At 38.9% G+C, this 19,989-nt stretch overlaps 2 protein-coding genes across 5 annotated transcripts in view; one reads left to right on the forward strand and one right to left on the reverse strand.

Annotated features, from left to right (window-relative positions):
• The window catches only part of aste1b (asteroid homolog 1b), a 58,846-nt gene extending 40,290 nt beyond the window's left edge, over window positions 1-18,556 (forward strand). Inside the window, exon 4 of one of the 3 annotated variants that reach the window (XM_068001846.1) lies at window positions 18,363-18,556. In XM_068001846.1, the coding sequence (XP_067857947.1) occupies window positions 18,363-18,378 (16 nt within the window). In that variant the 3' untranslated portion in view covers window positions 18,379-18,556. Of the gene's footprint in view, window positions 1-14,564; window positions 14,802-18,362 lie in introns of those variants that run through there. The other 2 variants (XM_068001848.1, XM_068001845.1) reach the window with 2 other exon arrangements.
• atp2c1 (ATPase secretory pathway Ca2+ transporting 1) overlaps window positions 1-19,989 on the reverse strand; it is a 103,089-nt gene that overhangs the window by 14,808 nt on the left and 68,292 nt on the right. For both annotated transcript variants that reach the window (XM_068001842.1, XM_068001843.1), the window contains 8 exons: window positions 19,600-19,724; window positions 19,241-19,338; window positions 18,396-18,491; window positions 18,158-18,247; window positions 12,292-12,396; window positions 9,999-10,155; window positions 3,832-4,002; window positions 676-773 (listed from right to left, as the gene is read on the reverse strand). In XM_068001842.1, the coding sequence (XP_067857943.1) occupies window positions 676-773; window positions 3,832-4,002; window positions 9,999-10,155; window positions 12,292-12,396; window positions 18,158-18,247; window positions 18,396-18,491; window positions 19,241-19,338; window positions 19,600-19,724 (940 nt within the window). The remainder of the gene's footprint in view (window positions 1-675; window positions 774-3,831; window positions 4,003-9,998; window positions 10,156-12,291; window positions 12,397-18,157; window positions 18,248-18,395; window positions 18,492-19,240; window positions 19,339-19,599; window positions 19,725-19,989) is intronic.

Here is a 19,989-nt window from a genome sequence, read left to right on the forward strand (position 1 = left end):
AGTCAGTGAAGTCCAAACAGCGAGAGGTTACTTTCTCAAGGGGTTTTTACTCCACTTGCCAAAACTCAAATGTCTCTCAGATGGGTGACATCAAACCCCAGTTACACTTTGTCTTGTTGCATCGATGTGGTGCAAAAACAGAAAAATTACAGTACAATAGAGCCTTTAGTCTGCAAATTCTGTCATGTGCATCAATTAAAGTTATTGTTTTGCTACACCATTTTATCAGTTCTATACATTGTAATGGACTGTTAAAGGTTGTTTACTGTAACTCATACAAATATTAATAATTGTTTGAGAGACAGGTTAATTTTTTTTTAGTTACAGTAGGATTTAGTCTAGTTCTATTAATCCGGACAAACAATTGAAGGCTTTCCAAGTGTAACTGCTTATCCAAATACTGCAAAGCTCCTAAACACAACTATATAAAGCACAATGGAATCAGCTGATGGGATTGATTCCTAGTGAGTTTGTGAATGTTCTGAGATTGAAGGCATTGTGGGCTTGCTACACAATTTAAAACCGTACAATATAGACCAAGCTCTGTTGTGAACCTCTGTACAACACTTTAATTCCACAAACAAATGTACAGATTCTTCTTCAGATGAGCCTCCAGCTAATTATCATCCACACCTGTGTAAAATAAGGTTTCACTTTACAAATGATATAACATACCTTTGGTACTACTTGTGATAGCTGTTGAATATCCAGTGAATCTATTTCTTCTCCTGAGAGTGTTTGGCATCCCTTGGAGTACAAGCCCAAACGGGTGGCTGCATACAAGTAAAACATCTTGTTGAAAAAGTGAGTTTACATGAAGTATCCACTATTGTCCAGCTTAAGTACTGTACAAAAATTAAAAGCACATATGTATCCAATATCAAATTATTCCAAATAGTTTGTACTTAATCTTAAGACTAAATAAAGATGGCTAACACAGCAACATTTTTCTTTCCATTTATTATTCAACCAACTGATTACTTTTTGATGTTAGTAAGTTTACTGAATGATATTCATCTATTGAACAGGCAGATGTTTCAGTGGGAGATTTCAGACTTCATGGGCTTAATAAAATGGTCAGTCGGCAATCTTTTACTAGTATCTGTTTAAACGTACCATATTTAACATAGCCTCATGTTAATTTAATTTTGTTTTCCTTCTCTGAACTTTAAAGTATATGTAAATATCCCTGGCTTATTACCGTAACCGATTGTACAAGTAATAGTATAGGCACTCATCCGCATCAAACTCAATTGGCTTCCTTAACCCCCAAAAATCATATCCTTTCTAAGCTTCACTCCACCCTATCTGAATGACATTCTCCAGACTCAAGTCCCTGAATATACCCATTGCTTCTCTAACATGGAGTTACTTTGCGTTTTTTGCTTTACCATCAGGGACTGTTTTTTCAGTCAATATACACCCGCCTTCTGGAATTATTTTCCAAAATCTCTTTGCCCGGGTCACAACCCTCCATACCTTCAAAAGTCTCGTAAACACTCTTCATCTTGATCATGCCTTTGGCTTCCTCTCCCAATTTCTTTTCCCCTTCTCTGTGTCCACCTTTTCCTGCTTTTTTAAGTGCTAAGAGATATTTTCTTTACACAAAAAATGCTATAAAAATTAAAGTTGTTTGCTCAGGCAGGAGTGGCACTCATTCAATTACACTAATTGTTGATTCCCACCTTAGTTCAATCCAAACCTCAACCCACCAAGTATCCCCATAGCCTACTATTTACTTCAATCTTAGTTCCATTGGGCTGAATTTTTCTTGGCATGATAATGTACCACCATAATGTCTACATTTTACCCACTAGAAATCCTGCCCTTCTAGAATTACAGGACTGAAATGGGTTTAGATCAACAGGTACATCAGTAAATGCATTATACTGCATCTTGTTTTTCTGTTCCCCATTGCTGTTTTTGAATGAAAAACTGATGCCATTATGTCAGAATAAATGTCAGAACTCTTGCTACAGAAAAACTCCATGTTCTGACAAAATGCAGATTGCAAGGAAATAAACTTTCAGGAAATAGAGTGACAAAGAAATTTGTACATTTCAGTGTCAAAGTATCCAATTTCTACCACTGGATGGCACTGTTCAGAAATAACGAATACTATTTGCCCCCAACTATCAAATTAGGGGGGAAAATCAGGACAAAATAAAAGAAGAGAATATCGAAAAAGTAAACAAAAACATTGAGAATAAAGAATGAGAACAGCTGAATGGGTAACAACAACTTGCTTTAATATAGCAACCTCATGGTAAGAAAGATCCTATTGTGCTTCACATTGTTCCAGTGAGTGGAGTGGAAGACTTATCAAATTATTGAAGGGAGCTGGATTAACTGGGACCAGTGGTTTCAGTTACCACGGTCTTCTGGAGCTTGCTTGATTGCCTTTAGAGGTCGGAGAGCAATTTCCCAGAATGTTTTCCTAAATTGGCTCAAGGTTCTGGGAGGAGCAAAGGAGATTGCGTGACTGTAGAAGGTGTATTTGAACCACAAATATTTCTCAACACGTGTAATTACCTGTGCACATATTATTCCATCTAAAAAATACAGTGAGAAACTAAAGGTTATTATTCAACCTCAGGATTTCAGCTGATATTCAGAATTGCTCCTGTGCTCCCCAAATGCCTCAGTGGGTTTAAGCAGTGAATTACAGACCAGGAAGGTTTCAGGTTTGATTCACAGTCTGTACTAAATTAGCTAATCTCAGACAGGATAGCAGTAGAGGCATTAAATTGGCCTAATTCCTTTTTGGTTAGAGAGGGGAAAATTGGGCTGGTTGCTTCACTCCCTAGGCCCTAGGGGCACTGAGGCCAATTATAGCATCCCAAATGCTGCCCTGCAGAGATTAGTTAATTCCACACAAATTGGCGATCAAACCAGTTTCCTTCTAGTCTTGTACTGCTTAGAGATGTACTGTGTAGTGCCTTTACTCACCAGGCCACCAGGAACATAGAAACAGATGAAGGCCATTCAGCCCCTCGAGCCTGTTCGGTCATTCAATTAGATCATGGCTGATCTGTATCTTAGCTCCATCTTGGTTCCATAACCCTTAATACCCTTACCTAACAAAAATCTATTAATCTCAGTTTTGAATTTTTCAATTGAGCTAGCCTCAACAGCGTTTTGAGGGAGAGTGTTCCAGATTTCCACTACCCTTTGTGTGAAGAAGTGCTTCCTGACATGACCCCTGAATGGCCTAGCTCTAATCTTAAGATTATGCACCCTTGTTCTGGACCCTCCTACCCGAGAAAATAGTTTCTCTCTATCTAGCCTATCAAATCTTTTAATCATCTTAAACACATCAATTAGATCTCCCCTTAATTCCCTATATTCAAGGGAATAAAAGCCTAATCTATGTAACCTGGTCTCATAATTTAACCCTTTTGGCCCCGGTATCATTCTGGTGAATCCGTGCAGCAACCATCCAAGGCTTATCTATCCTTCCTGGGGTGCAGTGTCCAGAAATGAATGAATACATTCAGGGAAGCTTAACTTTACTTCAAAAAAAGTGAGTGTAAGTGAAAACACAAAAGAATAGTGTGGAAAGTTTGTTTCTTTACTTTTTCCTAATGTATTTATATGAGTGAATACATCAGCCCACCAATTTGCTGGTAAAACACGAGGAAAATATGTTATCTGCAGGAAAAGTCTAACATCTAAGATATAACACTAATAATGTTTGACAATGTTGATGAAATAGAGAATTAATTGGGGACATAGTAAAACAGAAAATGTAATCATCGAGTTAAGGTGCATCTTTTATAACACTACCTACCAGCTGTAATTTTTGATACTAATACTGAGCCAGTATATTACCTATAGAAACTGCTGTCTCTTGTGAATCTCCAGTGACCATTTTGATTACAACTCCTGCATTGATCAGTGTAGTGACTGCTTCCTTTACACCTGACTTTGGTGGATCAATAATTCCCACCAGCCCCAGGAACGTGAGTTGTCCAAGTTCAGGTCCAGAAGCTAAAGCGAGTACTGGGTGGAAAGAATACCAAACATTATTTGCTATCATGAAAACATCAATACATACATTGTCATGACAGATTTACACATCATCCTGAATAAAAATATTTCTCACAAATGGAAACAAGCTTGCACCTATAATATATCTGCTAAGTGACATGCTGTACATTACAACTATTCTTATAACCTTCTTTCCACATGATGTTGTAACAATAGGAGTGCTTTTGTCACAAAAGTAATTTTACTCTCCTTCCTGGCATTTGGCATAGTAGCTACTTTAGACTGTTTTCTACCATGAAAAGATGAAAGGAAATTTTGTAATACTTTTACACGTGGTACACTAGCCATTTTACATGAAATCACAGTATGACATGGACTGCAGGTACCACATAAAAAACAAATAACTGTATGCTTGAAGAGTGTTCTAAAATCTCAGGGTCCTCTAGCAATGAAAACCCTTAGACTGTTACACAGCATTGCAATACACACCAAGCCAGCTCTACAAAGAATTCTGAATACTAAGGAGTTAGCTGTGTACATAGTATCTTAGTCTATACATTCCTACATCAGCATTATTTAAAATTGTTCTAAATGCTATAACAGTTCTTAAGTAAATGATTTCATCACATTAGATGGGAGTACATATAATTATTAAAAACATTACCAGATTACTTGCAACAATGTACTTTTTCAAAAGCCAACTTTTTCACTTGTTAATTTCTTTCCCCTCCTCTCTCCAAAATGTTAACTCCTTGGTAGGGTACAGTTCCACAAGCACTGTTTCTCTTCTGGTAGTCATGATGTGGAGATGCCGGTGATGGACTGGGGTTGACAATTGTAAACAATTTTACAACACCAAGTTATAGTCCAGCAATTTTATTTTAAATTCACAAGCTTTCGGAGGCTTCCTCCTTCATCAGGTGAACGATGTGAAGGAGGAAGCCTCCTGACGAAGGAGGAAGCCTCCGAAAGCTTGTGAATTTAAAATAAAATTGCTGGACTATAACTTGGTGTTGTAAAATTGTTTACAATTCTCTTCTGGTATGTTGCTCAAGTTGCCTTAACAGAGTGTGTCAGCAGGCGACCCAACTTCAGGGGCACCACCTGATAACCACACACACGTATTTCCAGCACGAATCACGAGATAGCAACCAGGATTGAGAACCCTGAATGATTTTGCCCTCTTTAACCCAGGGTGATGAGACCAACTTCAATGCCATTTCAGATGCCATGGCTGAGATCAGCTAACTCAGCATAGACCAAAAATCAACTTGCAGCCCTCAACTTATTTATTTTAATTTAATTAGGAATATGAACATAAAGAAACATAATGGCTGTCCAGATAACAACAACTTGCATTTATATAGTGCCTTTAAAGCAGAAAAACATGCCACAGTGCTTCAAAGAGGCGTAATAAGACAAAAATAGATGACAAACCAATGGAGACATTAGGAGTGAACATAAGAAATAGGAGCAGGAGTAGGCCAATTGGCCCCTCGAGCCTGCTCCGCCATTCAATAAGATCATGGCTGATCTGATCCTAACCTCAAATCTAAATTCATGTCTAATTTCCTGCCCGCTCCCCGTAATCCCTAATTCCCTTTGCTTCCAGGAAACTGTCTATTTCTGTTTTAAATTTATTTAATGATGTAGCTTCCATAGCTTCCTGGGGCAGCAAATTCCACAGACCTACCACCCTCTGAGTGAAGAAGTTTCTCCTCATCTCCGTTTTGAAAGAGCAGCCCCTTATTCTAAGATTATGCCCCCTAGTTCTAGTTTCACCCATCCTTGGGAACATCCTTACCGCATCCACCCAATCAAGCCCCTTCACAATCTTATATGTTTCAATAAGATCGCCTCTCATTCTTCTGAACTCCAATGAGTAGAGTCCCAATCGACTCAACCTCTCCTCATATGTCCACCCCCTCATCCCCGGGATTTACCGAGTGAACCTTCTTTGTACTGCCTCGAGAGCAAGTATGTCTTTTCTTAAGTATGGAGACCAAAACTGTATGAGGTATTCCAGGTGCGGTCTCATCAATACCTTATATAACTGCAGCAATACCTCCCTGTTTTTATATTCTATCCCCCTAGCAATAAAAGCCAACATTCCGTTGGCCTTCTTGATCACCTGCTGCACCTGCATACTAACTTTTTGATTTTCTTGCACTAGGACCCCCAGATCCCTTTGTACTGCAGTACTTTCCAGTTTCTTGCCATTAAGATGATAACTTGCTCTCTGATTTTTCCTGCCAAAGTGCATAACCTCACATTTTCCAATATTGTATTGCATCGGCATAATCTCCGCCCACTCACCCAGCCTGTCTCTATCCCCTTGTAGGTTTTTTATGTCCTCCTCACTCTCTACTTTCCCTCCCATCTTTGTATCATCTGCAAACTTTGATATGTTACACTCGGTCCCCTCCTCCAAATCGTTAATATAGATTGTAAAGAGTTGGGGACCCAGCACCGACCCCTGCGGAACACCACTGGCTACTGGTTGCCAGTCCGAGAATGAACTATTTATCCCAACTCTCTGCCTCCTGTTCGATAACCAATCCTCCACCCATGCCAGAATATTATCCCCAATCCAGTGATTCTTTATCTTGAGCAATAATCTTTTATGTGGCACTTTGTCGAATGCCTTCTGGAAGTCTAAATACACTACGTCCACTGGTTCCCCTTTATCCACCCTGTACGTTATGTCCTCAAAGAACTCAAGCAAATTTGTCAGACATGACTTCCCCTTCGTAAAGCCATGCTGACTTTGTCCTATTAAATTATGTTTATCCAAATGTTCCGCTACTGTCTCCTTAATAACAGACTCCAAAATTTTACCCACCACAGATGTTAGGCTAACTGGTCTATAATTTCCAGCCTTCTGCCTACTACCCTTTTTAAATAAGGGTGTTACATTAGCAGTTTTCCAATCTGCCGGGACCTTTGCCGAGTCCAGAGAATTTTGGAAAATTATTACCAAAGCATCCACAATCCCTACTGCCACTTCCCTCAAGACCCTCGGATATAAGCCATCAGGTCCAGGGGATTTATCCGCCTCGAGTCCCATTAATTTACTGAGTACCAATTCCTTAGTGATTTTAATCGTATTTAGCTCCTCCCCCACCCCCTAGAGCCCCCTGTTTGTCCAATGTTGGGATATTCTTAGTGTCCTCTACCGTAAAGACTGAAACAAAATATTTGTTCAGCATTTTTGCCATCTCCATATTTCCCACCATTAATTTCCCGGTCTCATCCTCTAAGGGACCTACGTTTGCCTTAGCCACCCTTTTTCTTTTTATATAACTATAGAAACTCTTGCTATCTGTTTTTATATTTTTTGCTAATTTAATTTTCATAATCTATCTTCCCTTTCTTAATCAATCCTTTAGTTACTTTTTGCTGTCTTTTGAAGACTTCCCAATCTTCTATCCTCCCACTAAGTTTGGCTACCATATATGTCCTTGTTTTTAGTCGGATACTATCCTTAATTTCTTTACTTAGCCACGGATGGCTGTCATTTCTTTTACACCCTTTTTTCCTCAGTGGAATATATATTTTTTGAAAGTTGTAAAATAACTCCTTAAATGAACACCACTGCTCATGTACCGTCTTACCCTTTAATCTATTTTCCCAGTCCACTTTAATCAATTCCGCTCTCATACCATCATAGTCTCCTTTATTCAAGCTCAGTACGCTTGTTTGAGAACCAACCTTCTCACCCTCTAATTGGATATGGAATGTAACCATGTTATGGTCACTCATTCCAAGGGGATCCTTAACTAGGACATTAATTAATTAATCCTGGCTCATTACACAGGACCAGGTCCAAGGTTGCTTGCCCCCTTGTAGGATCAGTTACATACTGCTCAAGAAATCCATCCCTAATACACTCAATAAACTCTTCCTCAAGGCTGCCCTGCCCAATTTGATTTGTCCAGTTAATATGATAGTTAAAATCCCCCATAATTATAGCTGTTCCCTTATCACATGCCCCGACTATTTCCTGATTAATACTTCTTCCAGCAGAGTTGCAACTATTAGGAGGCCTATATACTACGCCCACTAGTGTTTTGTTCCCCTTATTATTCCTTATCTCTACCCAAACTGTTTCATTATCCTGATCCTTTGTCCCAATATGATTTCTCTGTATTACAGTGATTCCTTCCTTTATTAACATAGCCACCTCACCTCCCCTTCCTTCCTGCCTGTCCTTTCTGATTGTTAAATACCCTGGCATATTTAATTCCCAGTCGTTGTCACCCTGCAGCCATGTTTCTGTAATGGCCACAAGATCATACCCATACGTAGTTATTTGTGCCGTTAACTCATCCATTTTGTTACGAATGCTACGTGCATTCAGATAAAGAACTTTCAAATATGTTTTGTGACACTTAGTTCCTGCTTTTTCCTTTTTTAACACTTTACCTTTTACTCCATACCTTCTGTCCCTTCCTGACACGCTTTCCTCTGTCTCTCTGCTCAGGTTCCCAACCCCCTGCCACAGCTTTGATGCTGGGTTAATTGCCTTACGCCTTCTAGTTTTTATTTTATCTGTCATGCCTAAAGTACACTTTCTTTCCGCTGCTCTACACTTTTCCCTTTCACTTGTTCTTGAACAACTGTTTGTACTATTTATATTATAAATTTCCCCTGGGTCTTCCCCTCTCTTGCTGCTCTCAACTTTATTCTCTTCTGACTCCCCGCTCAGGTTCCCATCCCTCTGCCGCTCTAGTTTAAACCTTCCCCAACAGCACGAGCAAACACCCCCGCGAGGACATTGGTCCCGGTCCTGCTCGGGTGTAACCCGTCACGCTTGTACAGGTCCCACCTTCCCCAGAACCGGTCCCAATGTCCCAGGAATCTAAATCCCTCCCTCCTACACCATCCCTGCAGCCACGCATTCATCCTGTCTATTCTCCTGTTCCTATACTCACTAGCACGTGGCACTGGTAGTAATCCTGAGATCACTACTTTGAAGTCCTGCTTTTTAATTTATCTCCTAACTCCTTAAGTGGTGACCAAAAGTTTGGTCAAAGAGGTTGGTTTTAAGGAGAATTTTGGAGGAGAGAGAGGTGGAAAGACAGATGGTTTAGAGAGGGAATTCCAGACCATGGAGCCTAAATGGCTGAAGGCATGGCCACCAAGGGTGGGGAATGCACAAGAGGCCAGAGCTGGAAGAACGTCTAGAGGGTTGCAAGGCTGGATGAAGTTGCAGAGTTAGGGAGGGGCAAGGTCCTCAAGAGATTTAAACACAAGGATGGAATTTTAGATTGGAGGCACGAGGGATCAGGAGCCATCGTAAGTCAGCAAGGATAGGAGTGATGAGTAAGCAGGACTTGGTGCAGGATAGAATACGGGCAGCAGAGTTTTGGATGAGCTGAAGATTATGGAGTGTGTAGAATGGAGGATGGGAAGCCGACAAGGAGAGCATTTGAATAGTCAAGTCTGGAGGTGACAAAAGCATGGATGAGGGTTTCAGCGGCAGTTGACGTGAGACAGTGGCAGAAGCGGGCAATGTTATGGAAGTGGAAGTAGGTACCACATCTGCTGCTTTAAATATCGTCCTGCCGGCTTTAATTGCTCCCCCCACCCATAATGCACCTGTACTTCAGATTTAAAATTGAGCCCATTGTGTCAGAAGGTAAGGGCAGCCCTGCAATTCTTTGATATTAGATATCATTCTGGGTAATGGCTGGTTTCTGACCTAGGGCAAATGGAACATTTGTCTGAAATTGTCCTCATCTTGCTTCCCCCACTCTGCTCAGTAAAATCTCTCTCCCCTTCAATTTAATGCCTATAGTTTAGAGGAAATTAGTTACAAAAGATAAACCCACATTTTTCTCATCTTAAAAATACATAAATTGTTTAAGCATTTGGGTGTAACAACAGGCTGAAAAAAGAGAGGTCAGCACTTGTGTGGATGCACAAATACACACAAGTGTTCTGTGCACAGAAGAATGTTTACTCCGATAAACTACAGTTTTCATACCTTAAAAAAATAGCATTACCTCGGAGTCCAGCGGTGCCCATGTAAGTTTTTTCCTGGTGATACAACTCCTTCTGTTGCTGGGTGAGTGGCAGTGTTTGAGACTGGCTGCTGTAGCTTGAGCAAAATCGAATTACATGCTCATAAGCCCCTTTCATAAAATAAATCTCGGCTTTATCCTGTATGGAAAGAAATTTGTGAATGTAGAGCTATCATGACATACTTTGCAATTGATTTCAGCAACTTTATTAAGGTGTACAGGACATTGTTTTGATTACTGCCAAAGGGAAATTATCCTCAATGTTAGTATGAGCTAAACAACCAATCTGGGTCAGGCAGGTTATTTATCCTCGAGTTCTTGCAGCAGTCTTAAAGTGGTCTTACTTCAATTAACAGTGTTTAAAAAAAGACTGCGTTAACAATTGAAAATATTTCCATTGGCATGCTACTTGACATATACTCAGGCCATGGAACAATGTGCAACACCTTGGTCAATTTTGTTCCAATGTTCCCGATTTCTGCCACTAGAGTTAGTGAAATGTAAATGTAACAAAATTCCAGTACAACACAGCTAGCTAGTATTCTGCAAGTCTAATGGTTTAGTTTCCTGTAGGTTCAGATTCTAAATCTCACATTAGTGGTAATTACAACTTCAGCTTTTAGAGCCAAAGCTCATTTCCCTCTGATTTAGATGTTAACAGACTCTGTTCCCAATGAGCACAGTCGTTAGAGTTTGACTCATAATTGTGGTGATTTGAGATCAAATCTAAACTGTGATAAGTTTCACTGAATCCAGAAAAAGGATGCAGAATTTGGAGCATCAGAAATGAGGGGAGGAAATGTGAACAACTCAGCTTTAGCCATTACAAGCATTGAAAGCTGATCCTTAGCAAAAACTACTGCCCAGGAAAAATAATTAATTCTAGTTCTGTCCAAGTTTATTTTATTGCCAAAGGTATAACACTAGAATATAATTTTAAAATTATGCCAAGGTCCAGGTTATAAACTGCATTAGGCTATATTAGCAGATACTACTTAAGTAGATCTACATTGTTATTGGAATAAAAATTGCTTTAAAAAAGCCCGGCAGGGTTTTCAGAGTATAGAATTATAGTATCTCAGCAAATGACTTGATTCCCCGCCCATCCCTTCCCTGTGTAAGGGAGGAAACCAATGAGCCTGGTTTACAATAAAGCAACTACATTCCACAATATAAACCTTCGATATTGTGCATGAACAATATTTATATAATTTCCATTAAACAAGCATGATCAAATCACATCATATTCCAGTAAAACAGTGAAAATTCTTATCACAAACTAATGGCTGTGCACCATTAAACACAACATTTTAAAAAGATCTTTGTCCAATTAATTAATCTCTTTAAAGTAGAAAGAAACGTTTTTTTGACATCACCTGGATGGGTGTGGGGAATGTTTTTAAGTGTCAGCCTTGGCTCAATGGTAGCAGTCTCACCTACGAGTCAAAAGGTCGTGGGTTCAAGAACTCCACTCCAGAACTGCAGCACATCATCTCGGCTGGCACTCCAGTGCAGTACTGAGGGAGTGCTGCACTGTCGGAGGTGGCGTCTTTCAGATGAGACGTTAAACCAAGTAAACTGCTCCACTCTATATTTAACAGGTTTAATAATTTAAATGTAGGAAAAGGCAGGATCACACGTCTGCCTTCTCAGTTGGACGTAAAAGATCCCATGGCACTATTTATAGAAGCAAAGTGGAGTTTTTCCGTTGTTCCGGCTAATATTTATCCCTCAACCAACACTACTAAAAAAGCTTAATTGATCATTGAATTCACTGCCATTTGCAGAACGTCACTGTGTGCAAATTGGCTGCCACGTTACCTACATTACAACAGTGACTACACTTCAAAAGTACTTCAGTGGCTGTGAAGCACTTTGGGACATCCTGAAGTGGTGAAATGCATTATACAAATGTAAGTTCTTTCTTTATATTTAATGGTCTCCCCTTTACACTTCTGGTCTAATTACTATAGAAGTTTGCAGAATCGAGTCCAAGAACAACTACGACAAATGGCATTAGTTATTTTTAGTATGAGACCATTAGAATTATGGAGCACAGCAGCTTTGAAAAAAACAAATTGTGGGGGTGGGGGGGGGGGTGGATAAAGAGGATGTGCACACAAAACATACTTGTTAAAATTATTTGACTACTACATGAAATTTTAAAACATTAAACAACATGTGGTAAGGATGCTTCCATAACAGAATGTTCAATAGGTTGATTCTTTAGTACAACAGTTTGAATGAGTGTTATCTAGATTAAAGTATGTTTAACCTGCTGAGCTCTGTGAACACATTTGACAGCCATCCATTTCTGCTCTGAGGTAAATGGATATTCAGCTCGTCTTACATAATCCTGCTGGAGACCTTCCAGACCCATCTAAGGGAAAGAAAAGGCAAAGACATTAATTCCTTTCTCTCGGTACATAAGCATACCTATACAAGCATCTTTGAGTCATTACTGTTTCGAGTGGATTAACACAGAATTATGAATAACCAGACAATTTATTAACATTAACATATTCATGTAAAAGATACAATTACAGTTTATCCTTTTATGTGTTATTAATCCAATTCACGACCAGTCACAATCAATAAATTTGGCTCAAAAACAACCCACATTTCCTTGCTCATTGTAGCACTGGGAAAATTTGTCCTGTTTATATTTAGTCTAATTTAATAAAGTCATAAATGATTTAATCTAATTCTTTGTGCATTTTAATAGCTTATATCATGGTAGACTCCTGGTTAATGAGGTCAAATTCTTAATGTGCAAAAACAATTTTTTTTTTTCACAGCACTCCCAAATGCCTCAGCAAATTTAACCAACAAGTAGTTGAGCCATTCAGATCAGGGAGGACTTAAATTTGCTTCCCATTCTGTGCTGTTACCAAATATCAGCTGAAATGTGACAGAAGGGTCTACAACTGGCTTCGGTTTGGGAGGGGAAAATCAGGCAGGGTTTCCTCTCCTGATTGCTATCGAGTAGCGCCTGTGAGTGTGCACATATGGACACTGGATGAAGACAGAATTGTGCTCGACTGCGATTTCTCCTCCCAAAGCAATGGATGAGTAGCCTATCAACACCCACCGTCAAGGCTCAAACACAAATAATGGACGATAGCTGCACCATAGGCACTGGAAATGGAAGAGGTGTAGGCTGGTACTTGGGGTAGGGTTCCCCTATTGGTACATGGCCAGCGGGGTGGTCTGCACCTCTGGGGTCTACCTGTCTTATTTCCGCCACATTCCTGGGCCACGGAAGCCTTCTCTTTACCAGATTTTCCATGCTTCCCTCCTCCCCTGCTATAACCATTTACACCTCCTCTGGACCCATCTTTTGTTTCAAATAAAAACAGAAAATCCTGGAAATACTCAGCAAGTCAGGCAGCATCTGTGGAGAAAGAAGCAGAGTTAACGTTTCAGGTTGATGACCCTTCATCAGAACTGGAGCTCTGTACTATAAGTTTCTATACTTATCTAATTATCACCTCATTTTGTCTTGCACCATCATCACTTTTGACATTTAATCACTCCTGTCCTCCACGCTATCACAGACCTCTCCCTTTTGTTATTTTCCTTCCACCACCCCCCCAACCCCACCCCACTTTTTTCCTTGCTTAAAAACTGTTCATCTCTAACAACTTCCAGTTCTGATGAACGGTCATCGACCTGAAACCGTAACTGTTTCTCTCTCCACAGATGCCACCTGGCCTGCTGAATGTTACCAGCATTTTCTGTTTTTATTACAAATAATGGGCCCTTGGGCAAGGTGTCAGAGGGTGAACAGCGGAACTATACCCCAGTAAGCTAATAAATACATTAAGAGGGTAGGAGAGAAACTTATCAAGAAATTAAAACGGAAAATTTATTTTCATTAAAATGTCTCAGTGGTTAATTGCATCACAAAGTGCGCTACTGAGCCACGTTCACTAAGAAGGCTCCAAGTTTGATCCCTGGTCTGTGCTGTATTAGATGACTGCAGCTGGAGCTCCAGTTAAGCAGGTAAAAAGGAGGAACAGTGGCCACGGGTCATGGTCCTGATTAAATCCATCTACCCCTGCAGGATCTGATCATGTGTGGACACAGGATAGGGTACAGATTCAAGCTCTGCTATAGTAGCCCATTAAATTGATAAAGCTCACTGTCCAGCTCAAACAGGAACAATAACTACTGGGCGAGTACCAGAGACTGCCTCATGTGGAAATGTGTCCCAGCAGGAGTTGCTACCTCCAGAAAAGGTGGGGCAAGGAAGAGAACTGGATGGAAAAAATACTATAAATGTATAAACATATAGCAGTAGCGTTATTTCCCCCCACTGCATCCAATGTATTTTGCACCAGAATCCATGAAGCTGGGGAGGGGGGGACCATGAAATTTATCAATGAATTTTAATAGCATCCTATATTGATTTTAGGAGACAATGAATTTCATGTGGTTCCCCCTAACTTCACAAATTCTACACAACTCGTGCAAAATGTATGTCCTTAATTACGCATATCAGTTGATAAATGCTTGCAGAAATATTATAATTTTTCTTTCCTCTAGGCATATCATAAATCAACTATTTGGAGGTACCTGGTCAATGAACAAGATGTCGCAAGAGCAAAAGAATCATAGAATCATAGAAGTTTACAACATGGAAACAGGCCCTTCGGCCCAACATGTCCATGTCGCCCAGTTTATACCACTAAGCTAGTCCCAGTTGCCTGCACTTGGCCCATATCCCTCTATACCCATCTTACCCATGTAACTGTCCAAATGCTTTTTAAAAGACAAAATTGTACCCGCCTCTACTACTGCCTCTGGCAGCTCGTTCCAGACACTCACCACCCTTTGAGTGAAAAAATTGCCCCTCTGGACCCTTTTGTATCTCTCCCCTCTCACCTTAAATCTATGCCCCCTCGTTATAGACTCCCCTACCTTTGGGAAAAGATTTTGACTATCTACCTTATCTATGCTCCTCATTATTTTATAGACTTCTATAAGATCACCCCTAAACCTCCTACTCTCCAGGGAAAAAAGTCTCAGTCTATCCAACCTCTCCCTATAAGTCAAACCATCAAGTCCCGGTAGCATCCTAGTAAATCTTTTCTGCACTTTCTACTTTAATAATATCCTTTCTATAATAGGGTGACCAGAACTGTACACAGTATTCCAAGTGTGGCCTTACTAATGTCTTGTACAACTTCAACAAGACATCCCAACTCCTGTATTCAATGTTCTGACCAATGAAACCAAGCATGCTGAATGCCTTCTTCACCACCCTATCCACCTGTGACTCCACTTTCAAGGAGCTATGAACCTGTACTCCTAGATCTCTTTGTTGAAAGAAAAAAAACAAACACATAAAATGCACAGAACTGAATAAAACAGTGAAACCAATGTATTTTTTTTTAAGATTATACATATGAATTGATTTCAAGGCAATAAACCTCACTGCAGGATTCAGACGACTGCCACAAACCCCAAGGCCAAACTCTATAATGAGATAACTGCCCACGTTAATCTCAGACATCTATCGTTCCCTATTTACCACAGTGGAGGTGGTGGATTCACAGTACTAACCATTTTCCTGCTTCGCAAAGCCAATTAAGGCTTACCACTCCTTTAAATCACTGATATTAAAGTTGTATATATTTTCTGTGAAGGTTAACTTTACTTAAGAATTATTGTTTTAAAAATGAAAAGAAAGCGTTCAACTCCTAGCAAGACTCAGATTCCTCTACATTAAATTGGAGGATTTGATCCAAATAGTCCCTTAACAAAATCACTGAGTGAAATAAAATTTTCCGGAATTAATTTGCAATCAACTATTCTGTCAATTGCTAATAGGAACACACGTCTTTAATCTACTGCACTGAATTACCAAATTGTTATAGCAAATTGTCACTGAAAGAAATTTAATATATGCTCTAGCTGAATCCCTGCAGACAATTGTCTCAAGTAAGACAAGGTTGAAAGCAGACATAAAAACTCATTTACTTTAGTTGGACAACCTTCACTTAGTACTAAGCTGAGTTGAGCTTCAGGCCGAATTTTATGGCAGCATATAATGACACCACAAATCCCGGCCAGAATGGAGATGATTGGGTAATTCCCTTGTCAATCATGCCTAGAGATCGCACTGCTGTAAGGAACTGGGATTGATTTTACGCACATAATTGTATTATGCAATGATCCTCCACTCACTGCATTTTACTGGAGAAATCACCGTGCTTTTATCGGGGAAGTTGCTGCAGTTTCGGTCATGAGTTCTGTTCATAGAGACTCTTTTTAAATAGACTCTGTAAATAGATTTTGTTTGCTTTGCTGTTTGCTGTAAATTATACTTATTTGCTGTATGCGCCTCCAACTCATTGGCTGACTCAGTGGTGTCAATAGACACTCCGGAATTTTTATTGCAGCAAAGTGCTCCATCATATTGGAAGACATAGGTTGCCATATTTATTTTTATATATAGCTAGGCCAAGGAATGTAACAAATTTAAAACTGAGCTTCAATTTGCAGCACTCAGAAGAAAATTCTTTTATCTTTTTATGTGAGGCGAAGAACACACAAACCCTGTCTATAGAGCAGATGCCAGCTTCAAAAGCCGATGACTCATATCTGTTTACACTGATTGCATATAGACAATTTCTTATCAGGACTAAATGCTTGGATTGTTTCCTCAGATAACTGGCCAAAGCACCACTGGGTTAGGGAAGGAAAAACTGGTCAGAGTTTTGGCACATGACCATTATTCAGTGAATCCTGCTGAAAGTGTGCATACGTGAATATCACATGAGGACAGGATTTACTTGGCTATGGTCCTCAGTCAAATAGCCTGCTGGCACTTATTTTCCTAACTTGAATATGAATAATGGCTACTTGGGCAAGATACTAAAGGGCGAGCATCACCTAAAACAGTACCCCTATAAGAGGAGGGAAGAGAAGAAAATTGGAGAAAAAAATTACAACAGCCACATCCCTTGTATTTACTGATGAGTTTTCATTTTTCACATTAAGACCAACCTTTTAAAACAGTCCAGACATAAGCTATGAAACATGGTGAATTAGAGTTTTAAAGAAAAGCCTTTGATGATTGCCTCCAACAAGATCAAATACAATTAACCCTTAATGTATTAAGTACATCATAAATTGTACCAAATGTTTGTGATCTATTCAGTACACTGAGGATTAAGACTAACTTTCAATCAATTATTTAAAATGGGATCTTCTTACCCATAGTATTACAACCTCATTAAGTACTATATTTTATTTGGCAAATGGAGTTCATTCATGAGAGAGCATCCATCTTCCATTTACATAATTAATTTAAAAAGTGCACAACTCATTAGGCATCTAGGACATACATTCTCAATATTCTGAAATACAACCATAAAAAAAATCTGAAAGTGACAAGATTATTATGTAACCTTCCACAGCATCAAAGCAAAACAAAAATTGTTGGATTGGCAGCCTACCTATTTCTACACAGAAATTGCATTAAAATGCCCCAGGATAATAAAGAGAGTATTTGGCTGTCAAATCAACAGATTTTTAACTTTTTACAACTGTCCAGTCAGTATGAAAATCATATAAATTGAGTCCTTATAGATAGCACTGGATATTAGATAAAAAGAGCAGAGCGGCAGAGGTAAAAGTATATTATCAAATGAGGTATGGCTGTAAGAGCACTTTTTACTATTTTGAGCTACAAGTTACTTTAATAAATGCAATTGGAACTTTATAAACCATTTTGGAAGATTTCAGTAAGCTAACCTCCTTCTAAATGACATTAACTGGCATCCTAAATCATACTGTCATCATTTCCATAATCTGAAAATTCATGCAGTAACGTTGTTATACTGCTACTCGGGTACAGTAAAATAAAAACATCAAGTCCGTTACATTTCCCAGAGACAACACATACAATAGATAAATCCACTTTCAGTCATTCGCTGGAACTGTGGTCATTTTTGGGCATAAAGCTTTGCAGTCTCAGTGATGTTTCATATATTTCACATATAAATCAGATTGGAGCAAACCAGACAATCCCTTGTTGAAAATAATGGACATTTTGAAGAGGGAAATTAAGGAAACCCAATTAATATTCTGAATAATGCCTTAACAATGTCAACGATTTCTCAAACATTCACCTTCATGGCAAGTGCAACCAATGCTCCCTCTGTGGGCTGTCCCATTAGTGTGTCATTTCGGATAACAGCATCATTACATACACAGCCAGCCTGGAAAAAATAAAAATGGGTGTGTAACCATGCAGTAAACATTTTCATGATAAAACAAATGGAAAATTAACTTGAAACTGTCAAAAGGTACAAACTATGCAAGCAATTTATTCAGTTTATTTTACAGATGAAGCTACAAGTTCTGTACCTCCACGACTTTGCTTATTGATGACTTAGAGAAGCCATGGACCACCTCGCCATCCATCATTACCTCTCCATACCTATTATAACCAACACCAGTAACCTGTGAAGCAAACAACAGAACAGCAAGAAAAAGTAAATGTAATTTATTGGATAAAGGATTAAAAGAAATTCAAACAAAATTAAATATGCATATTTTCCCACGTGCATTATATCTATATGTGTAAGTTTAAGCAAATCTCATAACACGCTTCAGGAAAAGAAGTGTAGCCAATGAACAATTGTGAGAACAAAAGCATTGTAAATTAGTGTAAATGTTTGTTTACAGTTCCTGCATTGTGCTCGGTGACCTTTAAGCATCTTGAAGGATTCTCAATCATGGCAGTTCAACTCAAAAAAAAACTGCGGAGATCATTAAAAATTTTTGCTGTTCATTAGCGCTGGAATATTAGACTCGGACAATTTCAAAACTTAGTCAGATTTCTATCGGAACCGTGAATGACTGCCTTCTAACAAAATGAGTATGGGTACAGGTCAGTGATATTCAATTGGAGCTCTTATAATACTAATTATATCTAGTATAACCAAGTCTATTCATTTAGGTTCATTTGATTGAAATACAAGTCACAATATCCTCAATATGGAGTATTTAAAATGACATATATTCACTTAACTACTGATCCTGCAGTTACATGTCAAGTTCACTGATCACAAAACGTGTGAACCTTGTGTTTATCAGACTTCCACAGGGCCGGTTAGTAGAGAAGGATACAGGAAAATTGTAATGGGTACATCATAAATTGTGCACATCACCTAAATAGCAATTTCAAGCTACACTGAAATATTTCTCACCTCAGCATGCTGTCCATCAGAAGTATAAATGTGAGTCACTGTCATTTCATTCTTCGTCAATGTCCCAGTTTTATCAGAGCATATTACATTGCAACAACCTGAGAATGTAAACTAGTTTAGGATGGAAATAGGAAAAATAACATACAGCAAATGCAATATTTTAACAATTAAATTAATAAACCAGCTATTTTGTCACCTTATTCTACATTTGTAATACAATTAACATATTATCAAATCAAGTTATCAATCATCCAATATTTATTTTGTAACATTTTTACAGGGTGGAATATTTCAATTAATGTGAACCAAAGAGTATGACCACATTTTCTCTGCTTATGTTCAATGTATTTATTTTTTACCAAGAGTTTCCACAATTGGGAGTTTCTTCACAATGGCTCTCTTCTTTACCATCCTCATCACACCAAGGGCCAGCGTTACTGTCACTACAATGGGCAAACCTTCTGGAATAGCAGCAACAGCCAAGCTAAAATAAACAGACAAATTAAAATAGCTACAATAGTTGATTTTGAAGATGTTTTATACAAATAGAACAAAGTAAAATTTACATTAACAGTATTCTGTGCTAAACTCTAGTTATGTACAGAATGAAACTACCACCTTTCACCTTGCTTGGCTTCGCAAAGTTCTAAAAGGAACTGAAGAATAAAGGAAGGAGGTCTGTCCATTGTTGGAAGGTGCAGGTTTTGTTTATATAAATTTCTCCATCCCCATATCTTTTCAATTCCTCT

Source organism: Heptranchias perlo, chromosome 2 (assembly GCF_035084215.1).
Source record: "Heptranchias perlo isolate sHepPer1 chromosome 2, sHepPer1.hap1, whole genome shotgun sequence".
NCBI lineage: Eukaryota > Metazoa > Chordata > Chondrichthyes > Hexanchiformes > Hexanchidae > Heptranchias > Heptranchias perlo.